This window comes from Echinops telfairi, unplaced genomic scaffold, assembly GCF_000313985.2.
Source record: "Echinops telfairi isolate 266 unplaced genomic scaffold, ASM31398v2 ScPeMD7_18;HRSCAF=68, whole genome shotgun sequence".
Classification (NCBI taxonomy): domain Eukaryota; kingdom Metazoa; phylum Chordata; class Mammalia; order Afrosoricida; family Tenrecidae; genus Echinops; species Echinops telfairi.
The window spans coordinates 37928745-37946255 of record NW_022103915.1 but is presented as its reverse complement, the minus strand read 5'-3'; the positions used below and the strand labels follow the sequence as shown (position 1 = coordinate 37946255).

The 17511-nt window shown below is 48.5% G+C and overlaps 1 protein-coding gene across 1 annotated transcript in view; it reads right to left on the bottom strand.

Moving 5' to 3' along the window:
• The window catches only part of ZFYVE26 (zinc finger FYVE-type containing 26), a 77798-nt gene that overhangs the window by 29011 nt on the left and 31276 nt on the right, over positions 1-17511 (bottom strand). Inside the window, exons 18-26 of the mRNA XM_045287620.1 lie at positions 16658-16879; positions 15598-15700; positions 14009-14748; positions 11700-11896; positions 10468-10572; positions 7611-7733; positions 6904-7080; positions 6122-6368; positions 1611-1709 (exon numbers count right to left, since the gene is read on the bottom strand). Of these exons, the coding sequence (XP_045143555.1) occupies positions 1611-1709; positions 6122-6368; positions 6904-7080; positions 7611-7733; positions 10468-10572; positions 11700-11896; positions 14009-14748; positions 15598-15700; positions 16658-16879 (2013 nt within the window). The remainder of the gene's footprint in view (positions 1-1610; positions 1710-6121; positions 6369-6903; positions 7081-7610; positions 7734-10467; positions 10573-11699; positions 11897-14008; positions 14749-15597; positions 15701-16657; positions 16880-17511) is intronic.

Genomic DNA, 17511 nt, shown 5'->3' with positions numbered 1-17511 from the left:
TGGAGGAGGGGCACAGCGCTACAGCATCAGATATACCCACTCACTGGCAGTGAGAGGATTCTGACTCATAATGACCTTCTATAGGTTTTCCAAACCAAAAACTCGCTGCCATAAAGTCCATGCTGACTCAGTGACCCTATATGGCAGGGTAGAACTCTGCCCCTGAGGATTTCTGATACTGTAACTCTTCATGGGAGTAGAAAGCCTCATCTCTATCCCAAGGAGATGCTGGCCATGTTGCCTGCAAATCTTTATGGGAGCTGACAGCCCCATCTTTCTCCCACAGAGCACTGATAGGTTTGAATCACAGACCTTTCAGTTAGCACCCCACTGCCTAATGCGCAGGAAGTACCACCAGGGCTCCTTACCATCAGGTATATGTATCCCAAACTGTCATGCCTGAATCAAGTGCAACTCTAGATTTAACTGTCAGTGTACTGGAAGTTCTGGGACCAGAGGCCCAGAGGACCACAGGGAAGCAATCAGCAAATTCCAAGAGGTGGAAAGCTGTAGGACAAATGGCCACATTGCCTCCACAAAGCAAAAAAATATGCGAACGGAAAACAAACAAACAAATAAATCAAAGCAAAGCAATCTATTGATTAAAAGAGACATGAAATACTTCTGCCAAATGCCAGGCTGATAATGAGTTAGTTTCCGGTGAGAGCACATGTGAAGAAATCTTTATGAGACAATTGAGGAAATGTGAACACTGACTGGCTGTCTGACTGTAATAAGGACTTGCTGTCAATTCATTTTTAGCTATGATAATGAGGCCATGATTCTATGTCTGTGCAAGTCCTCATCTTTTAGAAATGTATACTGAAATATTGATGAGTAACTGACAAGATGGGCTAGGGTTTGCTTCAAAATAATCCGGTGAAAGGCTGGCACAGAGACAAGGCAAGAAGAGTCATCAAGAGATGAAAATTATAGTAGTTGAGTCGTGAGTACGTGAGGCTCATTGATGACTCTCTCCATTCTTGTGTGTTCTAAACTTTCCATAAGCAGCAGGTAGAAAAATTCCAGTTGCCCAGGTTACCTAATGCAGATGTAGGAAACTGCTCCTAAACTTAAGAGAACTGACCTCTCCTTAGGGCTGCTGGTTAGAATTATGGCTCTTTCTTCCAAGGAGGGGCAGGAGATGCCCTCATCTTTGTTTCATGGCATCTAAGGAGATCTCTCTGAGTCACTTAGTAAGGTGGGCAGCTCACGCACAAAGAGAACTGAGAAATACAGCAACTCTTAGCAGGACCCAGAAGAAATAAAGATTATAGAGCTCGCTGCAGAACCCTAGTCCTCTGTCTGTCTGGCAAAACAAACACTCGCTGAGCTTCTCCTGAGTGTCTAAACGATGGTGTGAGGGACAGGAGCAGAGAGGAAAAGGGTGGCCTGGAGGGTGGAGGCCCTAAACGAGCCTGTGGAGGAGGCAGAATAAACCCGAGGACTAATTATTTGGATTAATTATTTTGAATCCCTTGGAATATGCAAAGCTGTAACAAAACCAAGAAATAATAGGAAGAATGCTGTCACTGGAAATGAAAAAAAGAAGTCAAATAAACAGAAATTGAGCATTTGATGCAAATAACTGGTAGGATTCTAAGGCTTACCAGGAGAAGAGGCAGAAGAGAATTCGGCTGATGGTGATCTAGTCATGGTCTCAGGGTCTGAAACCTGACTGACAGGTTCCGAGAGGTGAATCCCAGAATCTGCGGAGAGAGAAGATGTGGATAAAATGCCGTTTGGCTATGAACATCTTTATGAATTGGGTTAGGCGCTGAGCCCCATTGGCTGTGCTGACTGTCAATCCATTATTCCGCATGCTAGGTTGGACGGCCCCGGTAGAGGTGGTGCTCAGCAGGGAGGCAGCATCATGCTTTCTCAGCTGCTGGAGAAACAGACTAAGGATAGGCACCTGAGCTCATGGAGCTGGCGCCGGAGTTTCACCAAGTCAGTCTAAACGTGCCAGAAGGAAGGGGAAGCCTTTTCAAGGAGTGGCAAGGAGGCAAATAGAGCTGGCGGGCAAGTCAGCCCGTACTGACTTCGTTTTCTTCATTCTAGAAGAGGCTGAGCCGGCTCACACACAGGTGACGTCTGATGTGGTTCTGGCAGTAGAGCAAACCCTCTTCACAAAATAATGACACTTACGGCCGGTTGCATCAAGGGCAGACAGATCATTTCTTTTCTTGCAAGTGTTTGTGTGATTCTGCACGCAGCTGGCATTAGTTGTCAGCTCTGCCTCAGGTGAGCCTTCTAGATGTGCCTCCTTTGGGCTCATGGGTGTGGCGGAGCCCCTGATGGGGTGGTGTGTGTGTTAACCCTTCTCATGGAGGGTTTCCCTCAGTCCCGCCAACCCTCTAACTTTACCAAACACCCAGGGGCTATTTGTGGTTGCTAGGTGCAGTCGGGTAGATTTCTACTCATGGAGATTGCATGTGACCAGTAGACCTGCCCCGGAGAGTTTCCTCGGCTGTAATCCTTATAGGTCACCCCTGGTTGGTCAGGTCATTGTCCTGTTATGTTGCTGAGAGGCTGGAAGCTACGCCACTGGTATTTACAGTATCAGCAAGGTCACCCATGGTACATCTTCCAGGCTAACACAGACTAGAAGGAAGGACCTGGCACTCAATTTCCAAAACTGCTGACCAGTGGAGACCTTCTGACTCGCAGAAGAACAGCATCTGATAGCGCTGGCAGGCGAGCCCGGAAGGTTGCGAGGCACTAAAATAGCCTGGGGAAGAGCCGCCTCCTCCAAGCAGAGCTGACGGTAACATCGCGGAGGGAGCCAAGCTTTCTGGACCTTCATCTGCTGATGGGGCCTGACTCAAAATGAGAACGAACAGCCACAAATATCTCTTACTAATCCAAATGTGGAATGTTCGAAGTATAAATCTAGGAACATGGAAAGTGCTCAAACATAAAAGAGAAAACATGTAAAGGTTGATATCCTAGGCAGTGATTTGTGAGCTGGAATGGACAGGTTACTGGTCATTTTGAATTTGATAATTATATGGTGGGAAGGAGAAATGGAAAGGAGATAGCATCACCGTCACCACAAGGAAGACATTTCAAGTTCTACCCTGAAGTGCAGCACTGCCAGTGATAGGGTAACATCTACACACCGACAAGAGAGATCAAGTTAATATGCCTGTTTTTCATATAGACACACCAAAGATGAAGAGTGAAAATTTTACCAATTTTTGCAGCCTGAAATTAATTAAACATGCAATCAAGATGCATCAATTAAAAAAAAGATGCAATGATAACTACTAGTGGATGGAAAGAGAAAGTTGGGAACAAGGGAGGATTGGTAGTTGGGAAATATGGCTTTGGCGACAGAAATGATGGAGATGACTCTTGCAAGACCAGTGATTTCATTGCAAATGCCTTCTTTCTTTCCTTTTTAAAAAAATCATTTATTTATTTATTTAAACATTTTATTAGGGGCTCATACAACTGTTATTGCAATCCATACACACATCAATTGTGTAAAGCGCATTTGTACATCATTCTAAAAACATTTTCTCTCCACTTAAACCCCCGGCGCAAATGCCTTCTTTCAACAATGTAAACAGTTACTTTGCACACAGGCGTCACCAGATAAAATACACAGGATCACGCAGAGTACATCTGTGGAAAAAGATGATGGAGAAGTTCTATAACATCAGTCTGAACAGGTCAAAGGCTGGCTGTGGACTAGACCATTAATTGCTCAAGTGGAAGTTCAAGTTGAAGCTGAAGAAAATGAAAGGAGCCCACAAGAGTGAAAGTCCGAAGCTGAGAATATCCCACTTGAATTTAGAGGTCATCTCGCGAATAGAGTTGACACAATGAATGCTGATGCCTGAGGACCGGGTACATAGTGAAATGACACCCAGGACATCAGACATGAAGAAAGTGGTCATTGAAAAGGCAGGGAGGAAAGAAAAGACCAACATCAATGTCAGGGGACTATCTGAACCTGCTCTTGAATGTAGAGTAGCTAAAGGATATAGAAGAAATGAAGTTAAAAAACAAAAACAAAAACTGAATGAAGATTCCAGTGGGAGACTCACAAAGTCAAAATAAGATATTATAATGAAATGAGCAAGGGCCTGGAGAGAACCAAACGGGAAGAAAATGCTTGGAATTCCAGAAACTGAAAGAACTGAAGAAAAAACTCAAGTCTCTGTCAATTTGAAGGATTCTATGGGCAAAGTACTAAATGATGTAATAAGAATCAAGGGAAGATGGGAGAAATACAGAAGCCGAGTGTCAAAGTGCATGGTCAATGTTCAAACGTTACAGGACGTACTGAAGGCTGAGCTGCACTCAAGGCACCGGAGAAAAGCAAGGCTCCCGGAATGCTGGAAAGCCAACTGAGATGCTCCCACAAAAGTTGCGCGCTGGAAACACTCCTTGAGAGCACCGCAGGGATTGCTACCCCGCTGCTTTGCCTACAGCAACGTGGAAGACCTTTTGTAGACAGCTAGCCGGCCAACCGAAGGGAAGAGATCCATATCTGCACCTGTTCAAGAGATGTGACCAAACAGAGCAAGGAGATACTGCTCTCGGTTTGAAATCGGCAAAGATGTGCCTGAGGGTTGAAACCCTGCACCAGACTAATTTGGGTGCTGAGCAAATCATCTGGGAAGCTGGACTGAATGGAGAAGAACACAGTATCAGGACTAGAGGAAGACAATATGTTTTGCAATAGGCAAGTGGCATCATCTGGCTTGCTGAAATGAAGGGGACTTGACACACTAACTGATGAAGATCAAAGACTGCAGTCTTCGGTGTGGATCACATCTCAACATAAAGAAAACAAAAATCCTTACGACTGGACCGATATGCAACAACTTAATAAACTGAGGGAATAATGAAGCTGTCAAACATTTCATTTCACTGGGTCCACAATATTACTGCCCATGAAAGCAACAGCCAAGAAACGAAATGACATGGCACAGTAAGCAAACCTGCTGCAAAACAGGTCTTGGAAGTACTAAAAGGCAAGATGCTACCTTGAGGACTAAGATGTATCTGACCCAAAGCAGGGTCAGATATGTGCCTCACATGCATGTGGAAGGTGGTCAATTAATAAGGAAGACCCAGCATCAATTCATCTGATTGTGGTGTTGGTGAAGAATGCTGCATGTACCACGAGCTGCCAGAAGAAGGAACACGTCTGTCTCGGAAGAGCTACAATCCGAATGCCCTCTGGAATGGAGGCTGGAGAGTCCTTAGGGCCTTTGGACATGTTCTCAGGAGGGATGAGTCCCTGTTGCAGGGCATAATGCTAGGGAGAGTGAGAGTCAGTGACAAAGAAGAATGGAATGGACTGACACAGTGGCTGCAACGCTGCTTTCAAACAAGACAAGGATTCTGAGGACGGTGCAGGACCAGGGTGTTTGGTTCTAATGCACATAGGGTGGCTATGCCGTGGGGCAGCACCGAACAACAACTATATATATGGGAGTCGATTGCTAGATCTTCCCCCACGTGAAGCTATTGCATGTGTTTGAATGACCCATTTGCTTCACCAGGGCTCCTTAGTGGTTATCTAACCAAAACAAACCTAAGGCCATCCCGTGGCTTCCGACTCATATGGGCCCTGTATAGGGTTTCTGAGCTTGTAAATTTTATGCGAGCAGATAGTCTCATTTTTCTCCCAAGGAGTGGCTGGTGGGTGTGAACTACCAACCTTGTGGTTTGCAGTTCAATGCTGACCCAACACTACCACCAGGGCATCTCAATTCTGGCTCACAGTGATTGAACAGGACAGAGTAGAACTGCCTTCTGTGGGTTTCCGAGACAGTAACTCATTATGGCAGTGGAAAGCATCATCTTTCTGCTGTGGGGTACCTGATGGTTTTGAACTGTTGACTTTCTGGTTAGTAGGCCAACGTGCAATCTACCACCCCACCAGAGCTGACCTGCAGCCATCCCACTACTCTTTAGTTCTGGTTAGCCTGCTACTTCTTGCAAGTCCTCTTCCTTTTACAATAAAGAGCTATCTTTCCTGAAGTGGGCTCTTTTCACTCTCATGATACAAGTGATACACGTGAGAATGCACATGGGGATGTCTTGCCCCAAGTAAATCCCCACTTAGAAGGGAGGGAAAAGTTGCCTTCTTGGAAGTTACCTGATCGTTTCTCCCTCAGAGGGTACGGGAAGTCCAGGGCTTTCCCGGCATATTGGGAAAGCAGCGTGTCAACCTCCTCCATGGTGAAGCCAATCTCTTGCCCAGCTGGCAGCTGGTGCAGCGTATGCACAGCCACAGTGGCCCAGTCCACTTTCATGTTCATCAGCAGCTGTTCCAGCATGAGCAGGGGGCTAGAGGACAAGTGGGCATAGCTGGCTCGGTGCTGCTCAGGCAGGGTCAGCAGAATCTGTTTGTGGGGGGCAGGGGGTGGGGGAGAGGATTCACAGAGTGAAGGAAACAGTACACCAGTTGTAGAAAATGATCTGAGACTCTTACTGGGAAGAGAAGAAGTGTGCTAGACTGAAAGGCAGACCCAGACAGCCCACTCCTGACACTTGGGAGTAGTCTTTTAGAAAGAGGGCCGAATGCCCATCCAAACCCTGCAGGTGGTGATTAAGAAGTACTCCAAGCACCTTGCCCAAGAGGAGGGGTGGGGAGGCTTTTCTGCAACGAGCAAGACAGTAAATACTTGCTATTCAACTTTGGCAACAGCATAAAAAGAGTGGGTGTTCTTCCTCCGATAAAACTTGCTTTACCAAAGCAGGAAGAAGACCGGCTGTGGCCCCGAGGCCGTCATTTGCTGTCCCCTGGCCTACACCCTCCGGGTGTGGTTGATCTACCTGATGCTCAATGGCACCATCCTGTCCATTGGAGTCTTCACTCAGAATGGGCGACACAAGGTGATATCCGTGGACATCCTGTTGGCCCTGCTGCTTCCTTACCTTGGACCCCATGTACAGCGCCTGGATTTCGTGGTGCCGGGCAGCAGTCAGTTGTCGGTAGAAGTGGGTGGTGAGGTAGTTGGCCAGGAAGTGGGAAGTGGCCAGGCTAGGGTGCTGGTCAAGGGACTGCTCAGTGACTTCAAGGCACATGGTGGGGTCAGGGATCCTTTGCAGGAGCTGTTGCAGAAACAGGTAAAGGGAGCCGGTAAGGTCTATAGAACATTCCTTTACAAACGAACTCGCTACCTTCTCATCAGCTCTGACTCATAGTGACCCTAGAGGACAGGGCAGAACTGCCCTCGGGGGTCTCCAAGTACTGTCACTATTTACAGGGGTAGAAAGCTCCTTTTTTCTCCCACGGAGCTGGTGGTTTCGAACTGTGGACCTGGTGGACCGCAACCCAACTTGTAACCACTGCGCCACCAGGGCTCCTACGAAGATCCCTTAAGGGGCCTTATTGAGAAATCAACATTTGCACTCATCCCTTCTGTCTACTCAGTTTTCACCCTGGCAGCGTCATAAATGTTGGAATGATTTGACAAGACCAGAGTTGAGCAGACTCCTGAGCCTACCTACTCAAGGGGCACCTGAGCATGAGGGAGGCACCTTCCAGTCAGATCTGAGGGGCAGATCTGAGATGCTTGGCCCAGTGGTCAGACGAAGCTTCTCCCTCCCCAAAAGAGAAATAGGAAGCGGCAGAGGCTTACTTGCAGAGCCTTCTCAGAATCTCCTCTTTCTAGGAGGTGGAGAAGATGATTTCGATGTATGCTGATTACATGTTCTCTAGGAATGGGGTACAGGCAGCCCCACTCCTCACAGAGGCCGTACTCCTGGAAGGAAACACACACGTCATCAATACCTTTGAATCACTGGCCCTGTCACTCATTCAGCTTTTGCCTGATTGTTCTCGGTGTGGGCTCCAGTCTGCTGAAAGCTGGGTGGTAGCCGGTGGGCACTTCACTATGACATTAGCATGGGAATGTACACTCAAAGGGCTGTGATCTTTCACTTGAGCCCCAGGTCCCAGGTGGAATCAAACTGCCAATCTCTTGTTTGCCCAGTGCCACCTAGGGACTCCAATAATGGCCCAGTAACCACACATTCATATTTACATTCATCTTTATCACATATTCACATATTCAGGAACCACACATTCTTACTCACTAATAAACCACGGAAATACAAATTAAGACAGCAACGAGATGCCAGCCTACTCGCATAATGTGAAAAGCTAAATAATATCAGAATTTGGCAAGGATGCAGAGCCACACACACCGTGGGTGAGAATACAACTGGGACAATTGGCTTGAGCAGCACTTGGCAACATCTTAATAGAGGTGAGGAGGTCCCTGTGTATGAGCGTGAGGCTGCAATCCTTCCACTGTAGGCCTACTCTGTCCCTCAAGTCTACAAAACCAAAGCCAAGCTCATAGTCACTGAGTTGATTCCAACCCACAGCAAAACCCTGCGTAGTGTATAAAACCCCACCCACGAGCACAAGGAACTGTGGTCAGTTTTTTAAAAGTTGGTGACAGCCCTCCTTAAAGATTTAAAAATGGACAGTCACCTAGAGGCCCACTGATAGGAGATCCCAATCCATACAAAAGAGCTCTGGTGGTGTATGCAGTGGGTTACACCTTGAACTACAACTGGTAAATGCAAGGTCAGCTGTTCAAATCCACCATCCACTTTTCATGAGAAAGATGAAGGTTTCTGCTCCTGTACAGATTTGTAGCCTCGGGGAACCCACAGGAGCAATTCTACTGTGTCCGACAGGGTCCCTCTGAGTCAGTACCAAGGGTGATCGGTTTGGGTTTATATCCATATAAGCAATGGTTACACAGCTAGCCGCTGTATAAACAACATGGCTAGATCTCAAAAAAGAAATGTGATTCATTGAAAAAAACAACAACCATAAAACAACAAGTTTCAGAAGACACATAGTTAGATGAGTTTAAAAGTTGAAAGCCTGAGATATACTACTAGCGGTTACATGTTGGGCGTTGATCTGAGTGCTCAGCCATTCGAAACCAGCAGCAGCTCCACAGAAAAGACTGGGCTTTCTACTCCCACAAACAGTTACAGTCTCGGAAAACCACAGGGGTCGAGAGGAGTCAGCAGTGAGTTTGGTTATTGTGACAAAGGACCCCTGGTGGCATTGTGGGATACATGTGGGGCTGCTAACTGCAAGACCAGCAGTTCTAAACCACTAGCTGTTCCCTGCAATAAAAACAAGGCTTTCTACCCCGTAAGGAGTTAACAGTTTCGGAAACCCAGTTGCACCCTGACCTAGAGGATCCCTATATGTCAGAGTCAATTCACTGGCTGTGAGTTTGGTTCTTTATATTTTCCAGCTTGCTAAGAGGTGTACACATTGTTACATTTGCTAGTATAGATGGTCATGAGGTACAGTGTCACTAGGTAAATATGTGACCTAGGAATACACAAATATAAATGCCAAACTGGGGATAAGGGCTTTCTTATAGTTGAGGAAGAGAGGAGGGAAATGGGGTTGGGAAGACATATACTGGCTGCCCTTATGATTTTGGTTAAAACCATACTGCATGTTGTTACAATGTGACATTGGCGAAAAATACAAAAGTAATCAATTATATTACGTTCTATACTTCTCTGAATGTTGGTAAATTTCACAACAAAAAAGAGAAAAAGAATGGGAAAATGATTTTAAAAAAAAAGAATATAGTCACAGGACAAACCACTGTAAATCACACACCCCCATCACTCCAGAGACCAGAAGAACCAGAAGGTGCCCACCTGCCACGACTGACTGTTGCTGTCAGGGCCGTGGGAAATGGGCCCAGAGAGAATGGGAGGGCAAAGTGGGGCAGAATCTCAAACTCATAAAAAACAACCCAACCAGCCCCACTGGCCTAAGAGAGACTGGAAGACTCTCTAAGACTTTGGCCTTGAGCTATTCTTTCAACCAGTGGTTCTCAACCTGGGGGTCAAACGACCCATTCACAGGGGTTGCCCTATTCATAACAGTAGCAAAATGACAGTGATAAAGTAGCAATGAAAATAATTTTATGGTTGGGGGGTCACCACCACATGAGGAACTGTCTGAAAGGGTTGCGGCATGAGGAAGGTGGCGCACCACTGCTCTAAACCTTGAAAACTCTGGCCCCTGAAATCACCTGGCAGCTAAATAATAAGTTGGCTCAAAAAAATCATGAGACACCTGTTTTTTAAGTACTATGCTCCTTCAAAAACAATAACACCTTATATGACCCATAGGCCAACGATGACTTTAAAGCAAAGATGAGAAAGCATGGGGCCACAGGATCAGAACGGAAATCATGAGAATGCTCCCAGTTCTGAAGAACGTAACCAACGTCACTGGACACTTGCTGGATGGGACCCGACACTGCTATATAAAGCCAACCGAAAGCGAGGAAGGTTACTCAGAAAACACACACGAAAAGAATGTGGCATAGTGTTAACACAACTATGTGGACGCTGACAATATGGAAAGCGGTCACCACCACCAGCTGAGGAGCTCACTACTGAGACAGTGGGGAAGGGGAAGACCACACAGGAAAATACCTTAGCTTCTAGAATCATGTTCACAACCGTTGATGGATCTTCAATGCAGCAGCTCCTCAGGGCCTGCCAGTCACACCACGTGGGGGCAGCCTGCAAAGCTAGAATCTACGGGAAGACAGAAAGATCTATCACACAGCATTGCCACAGTGTCTCTTTCTGAAGAAGTCACTGGGGTTCCCAGGAGAAGGGTCAGCCCCAGACCTGTGCCCAGCAGGCAGGCTGTTGGAGCTGGCCAGGAAGAAGAGTCATTAGAGCTAATGAGGAAATATTGAAACCCTCTCCCCATCATTACAAAACAACCTATCCTGAAAGTATGAGAGGGATGCAAAAAAAAAAAAAAAAAAGTTGTGGCAAAATGGAATGAAAAGAGAGTGGGATTTTCCCCAGAGCTTCCTGAAGCCCCTTCAGAGATCAGGGAGTCATGGCTCAGTGGGGAGACGAGGGTTGGGGCTTTCACTTGATAGGGCAATTCTGGGAGGTTTCCATGACTTCCAGCTTGTGCAAGCCTTTGGGGGCTCCTCTCCCAAGCTCTTTCACCTCAAAACTTGACCCAGGAGAGTCTTTTGGTTTGCGTGCTCCGCAGGTGTGCCTTGTATGCAGCATGTCAGCTCTGCATGCAGAGAGCGACGACGAAGTGAGAAACACAATCCTGCCCCTCCTGCCATTTTCATTCTCCCTTGTGGGGCTCATACAGACGGCACAATTAGCCTACGTCCTCGTCCTCGACTTGTTACGTAGCTGGGCCCTAAAGTGTGTCTCCTGCTTCTTGCTCTGGAATGTAACATACGCCCCACAGAATCTTTCTTTTCTGAAATGGTCACTTTGACTTATCCTTTAAAATTCTGGAAATTTAGCTGTCCTTTAAAAACCAGTTTCACAAAGGACTTTTGATACCTAAAGCATACACAACAGTATGTGTACCATGTGGAAAAACCTTTGAGAACTGTCAAGCACCAGTCAACATTAATGGTGTTATAATTTTTACTCGTTTGATACCTATGCATTTCAAATTATGTACATAAAACCATTTACTTTAAAATGCAAGGGCGACATAAGCCAGGAATCATATGGGAGGCCTCCTTACTGTTACTCTCGGGGCAGAGGCCAGTTGTAGAGCCAATGCCAAACCTAGGTTTTGTGTTTCTTAAAATCTCCTATCACCTGAGAATAGGCTGTGGTTGGCAATAAGGGGGAGAAGATTATATCCTTTCTCACAGTGCCATGAGAGATACCTTCTGATATACCCGCAGCTCTGCCAGCTTCCTCTGCAGCTCAGACTTCAGTTCTTCTTGGACAGCGGAGTCTGAGAGGCAATAGGCCAGGATTTCCAGGCATGACTCTAGGGGCCACTTGTCCACACACTGTAGGGTCAGCTGACTTCTCAAAGATGCATCCTTTACGGCAAACAGGTATTGCCAACCTTCTTTGTCTACAAGACAAAAAAAGATGCCCAACGGGTACAGATAAGAGATAAGAGCTCCCGCCAAAAGGAATCCAGGAAGAGGAATGGGAGTGGCGATACCAGAAAGGTAGGGGAAAGGTGAGGAGAGGAGGAGAAGAAGGGGAACAGATTGCAATGATTGCCACATAACCATACCCTCCCGCTCCAGGGGGAACAACAGAAACTGTGGGGGAAGGGAGACAGTGGTCGGTGTAAGATATGAAAATAAAAATAATCTATAATTTATCAAGGAGTCACAAGGGGGGTGAGAGGAGGGAAAAAGGAGCTGATACCAAGGGCTCAATATAAAGTAAATGTCTAAAAAAATAAAATAAAATAAAGTAAATGTCTAGAAAAGAATGATGGCTCATATGTACAAATATGTTTGATTCACTTGATGTATATGGATTGCTATAAGAGCTGTAAGAACTCCCAATAAAATGATCTTTTAATTTAAACAAAAGAAAAAAGATGCCCAAAGACAGAGAGTCTGGCACTGGGAGACTTCAAGGCCAGGTTATTCCTGAAGAAATGCTTTGTTCAGTTACATAGAATGGGAGCTTGGGCGACGACCCTAAGAGCTATCTGCCCTCAGCTGGTTTATACTCCAGGTAACATTACAGACAAGGAAAGCTTGTTTCCCTTCATGCAAACCTGATCACAGTCCTGGGAGTTTTAGAAGGGAGAGGAATGGGGGAAAAATGCAAAAGGAAAGAAAGGAAGGGGGAAGGCAGGCACAAGGAAGGAAGTGAGAGACAGGAAAAGTGAAGCCTTCCAAGTTCTGCTCTGCTCCGCATTTAATACGGTTTCAGGCTCAACTCCTCAGTGGGACTTGATTTTCCCTGCGATTTCAATTCTATAACTTCAGAGCAACCTCGGTACCCTTGTCTTATTCCCTGGCTACTACTTAGTGGAGCTCTCTGGCAGACATTCATTTCATCGGCCTGAAAAACATACATTTCATCGGCCTGCTAGCAATGAAGATCACAGAGCCACACGAGATTCCTCCACCTTCTCAGGTAGGGGTTCTCCTCTTTCCATACTAAGGTCAGTCTTCTGACCAATAAGCTACGTATTTTCAACAGCACACCCTGGTGGCACAAGGGGTTAAGCACTGGGTTCCTAACTTTTAGGCCTGTGGTTCACCACTCCCAGTGGCTCCGCTGGAGGAAGACGAGACTGTTCGAGTTCCAGCGACCACAGAGCAGTTCTCCTCTGTCCCGGACGTTCTGAATCGAGTCCAGGGCGGTGGGCTTGTGTTTTGCCTAGCTCACTGGACTCTTGCTCCACTGGTGGGGCGTTATAGATCATTGGCTTTCAATGCTGGCCACATACACAATCTGGGGTGCTTTATAAGCAGGGGTGGTCCAATAGGTCCAGAGACTATTTTTATAAATAAAGCTTTATTGGCACACAGCCATGCTCATTGGTTTGTGCTGTCTGTGGTGGCTTTCATGCTCTAGGGCTAGAGATATGGCGACTGTGACAGTGTGGCCGGCGAAGTCCTTCCGAGAAAGCTTGCTGACTCCCAGTGGAGTCACTAGGGTTGGAGCCACCCAGTGCGGTGACTCACGGTGCCACTTTCCATGGTTTGGGCCAGCAATCAAACCCCCCTTGATGGGCTGAGCAGTCTGACCCTACCCTGCCTCCTGCGACTCCCTGCAGCTCCTCTCTGGAGAAGCGTAGGCCTCATCATGATGGGTGGGTGACATGGGCCACCACGGTGAAACGTGGGGCCATGCTGGTGTCGCCCCACCTGGCAGTGTCCCACTGCTGACACCTGTGTTAAAGTAAACACTTGGCCTGAACCTCACCCTGGGCTTGTGGGGTTGAGGTCCGGATTATTTGTAGCTTTTTAAATTCCACAGAGATTCTGATGTGCATGGTTGTGAATACAGGTTATGTGTGCCTGTCTAAAGTCAGGTGGATGTGGGTTCTCAGGTCTGCTCCAACAGGTATCCTGGGCAAGTTTCCTAGCCTCTCAGAGCCTTGGACTCCTCCAGCTCTCCTGACTGCGTGAGATGCTGCATGATGGGTACAGCATGTGGTCGGGGTCTGCTGTGACCAGCACTAGGGAAAGGAAGCCCCGCCTCAGCTCACCGTGTGCTGCAGCACAGCTCAAGACCACGTCCTTTATGCTGCTCAGCCCGGCCGCGTCGCGCCCGTACTCATCCATGAGCTGCAGGGCTCGGAGCCAATCTCTGGCCACCAGAGCCTCTTCGAAGGCCTCGCTCAGCACATCCACAGCAGTGGGCGAATGCAGGCCCAGGAGGAGAGTTGAGAGACTGGCCCGACCACAGAGACTCCCGGCCAGACTCTGCCCTGACTCGGTGGAGCCTAGGAGGGGCTTCAAGGCAGCCAGGAGGGCGGCCTCAAGTGTGGGAAACTGTTCCAGGAGGTGCTCACACTCTCGGGCGACCTGCTCTGCAGTCAGAGGGACCTCCCTGCGGCCCCGAAGCTCCTTCCACGACAAGCTGGGCTTGCTGGGCTTTGCCCCGCGGGAGGCCCCTAAGCAGGCCACCACAGCCAGCAGCTTTGAGCGGGACTTGAGGAAGGCCAAGGCAGAGGAGGTGAGGGCCGTGGGTGCCAAGTCCTTTGGGGAGCACTGGGGCTTCTTCTCCAGGGGGGTCCTCTCAGTTGGCCCGGAGGAGCTCGGAGCAGGAGACAGCGGGAGGTGATCCAGGCAGTGTAGGCGGGCCAGGAGGTTGAGGTGGGTCAAAAGGGATGATGTCTGCTGGCTTTGCTGGGAAGAGCAGAGGGCAAGGGGCTCGCAGCAGCAGTGGACAATGACCTGTGGCACACTCAAGGTAAGACCCTCATGGGCCAGCAGGCCTGCCAGCCTGCAGGGAGAGAAAAGAGGCATGCAGGGCCTGGGTGTATCACCACCACCACCCCACTCACGGACCCTCTCAGAATTCCCTCTGCTCTGCACAAGCAAATGGCCACGCAGGCTCTTAACTGTTGCTCCCCCCCGCACCCACCGTGCCCATGCACATTAAAGATGAAAGTATTAGACATCCTGCTCTGCCCTGCTTTTTTATTTCAAGACATAACATGTTTGGGAGACTTTCCCACATCCCTCTACAGCAGGCATCCTCAAACTACAGCCCGCGGGCCACATGCAGCCCACCGGGGACATTTATCCAGCCTGCCAGGTGTTTTTACCCCATTTGCTTTTTTTACTTCAAAATAAGATATGTGCAGTGTGCACAGGAATTTTTCATAGTTTTTTTTAAAACTATAGTCTGGCCCTCCAACGGGTCTGAGGGTCAGTGAACTGGTCCCCTGTTTAAAAAGTTTGAGGAACCCTGCTCTACAGAAAGGCTTTGCTCTTACAGTGGTGGCGTGTAAGTGCCTGGTGGGGCGGGGGTGGGTGGGTGGGGGAGGGGCTTCACTAAACTAGTCTCCAACTGGTGACCAATGGCCTTTGCTGATCTTGTGCTGGTTTGTACAAGGCTAAATAACCTCTGTCTAGACCTCCTTTTATACATGACGAATAAAGTTGCAGGATAAATACCCCGGAGCAGGTTGGGCATGGGGGAGAATACTGAAGTTTAACATAGCATCTAAGAGTGCATGCAAATTAAGGGCAAGTTCTGGGAGACGTGCCGACACCTGAGCACCCTGTCAGGAGGCTCTGATGTCTTGGGTGGAATGACATGGGAAGCCCCGTGGAAGCCACATCCTACCTGTCCGGGGGCACTTGTCTCTCGAGCAGTAGGTGTGACACCAGTTGGGAAGGGCTCTGTTGCAGGAGGACAAAGGGGTTTCCTACTTTGACCGCCACCTGATCTGCAACGGTAAAGACATGAGCTTTGGAGGTTACATAATCTGTTATCAATTTGAGACTTAAGAGTGTAAGGGTGGAGTTTAGTCTGTCAATCAGGTCGTAGCTTGATGACCTCATTTGGAGGTGCTAAGGAGGTAAATAGCTCGCTGGATGCAGGACACAGGCTCACTCTGAGAGACATTTCCGTGGACATGACACATGGAGCTACGCTAGAGCTCTGGAGCTGGAGGAGTCACGTGGAGACCCCTGCCAGCACTGAGATACTTCTGCTGCCACTGGATCCACAATACCTTCCACCCACTGGCCTGTGACCAATCTTCCTGCATTCAATGTCATTGCATGTGTTTCGTGAGTCTGAAGAGGATTTTCTAGATTGGTATCAGACATATGGGCTAATATCGGACTTACGGACTTGTTATGGACTGGGCTGGGATGTTTTCTCAATATTCAATTGCTCTTGTATATGAACCTCTTTCTTTATACATGAGTCTCCTTGGATTTGTTTCTTTAGTCTACCCAGACCCAGACTAACACACCCCTGCTTAAAGCCATGCTGTCCAAAATCAAGGTAGAAAGGGCGTGTCACTATGAAGACCCCTTGGGGGCCCATCTCTGACTCAGTCCAGGTGAAGGGGCTCCTCATGCTGATCATGGCCCCTAGTTCCTCTGCACCTCCCCCACCCCACTGCTCAGAAGCCTCCAGCCACCAAGGGACCAGAGGCAGGTGGGGCCACCCACAGCCTACTGATGCCTTCTTCAGCCTGACGGAGTACAGGCAACACACACTCTGGGGACTCAAGTCAGACTCTAGAGGGAAAGCCAGGAGGCCCTGGCAAATGCCCCCGTTACTGCCATCACTGGGTTGCCTTAGTCTAGCTCCCGGCATTGTGCTTGCCCTAACCCCAGTCCGTGAAGCAGGCAGGTCAGCCTCGACTCCATTTCCTCCAAGTTCGACTCACCAGGCTCCGAGCTCAGACTGCGCAGGAGCACCGCCGACAGGGTGCTGCAGTAACCAGTGAAGGTGCCCACGTAGTCAGCCTGCCCGGCACCACCACCTGGGCTCTGTTTAGTCAGGTGCTTCTGAAGGAGCTGGGTCTGGACATGCACAGGGTGGGTCGCGGCCTCGGGAGCCTTCTTGGACGCCTGCTCCACCAGGGAGGAGAGTGGGGTACTCTTGGGCTCTGAGAGGGGGTCGTGGAGGGAGGAGGCATGCGGGCTTTAGTCTGCGCCCCCAGGTTTGGGCCAGGTTCCACAGCAACATGTGAACTAGGCCTCCCATACACTGCATTACAAGGGGGTGGGGGGGCTCCTGTAGTCTGAACACTATCCCTAAAGCAGATATAAACATCCTAACACACCACCCATGCAAGCAATTCTCAGCTAGGAAGAGCTTGGGCCTGAAGAAATCAGGGCACACAGTTCTGCTTTCAAGGACCCCTGGTAGCGCAATGGTTAAGTGCTCATTTACGAACTGAAAGGTTGTCAGCCCCCTGTATCTCCCTGACGGCTCTGCCAGAGAAAGACTGGCCATCTGATTCCATGAAACATGTTAAAAACTTAAAGCACCCCAGGGGGCAGTTTCACTCAGCCACATGGGGCGGCCATGAGTCAGAATCAACTTGCCAGCCACCTAACACTTCTGCGTTCAGCCTTGGACGCCTGGGTTGAAACAGGCTTCCTGCAGAGCATGGCTCTCTTCTGAGAAGGGGGTGACCGAGTCCTGGCTCAGGCTGGTCCCCATGAGGAATGAAAAGATATATCGGCTAATGGAGTATGAACCTTCCTTTCATCTGACAGGCAGGGCAGCAGATGA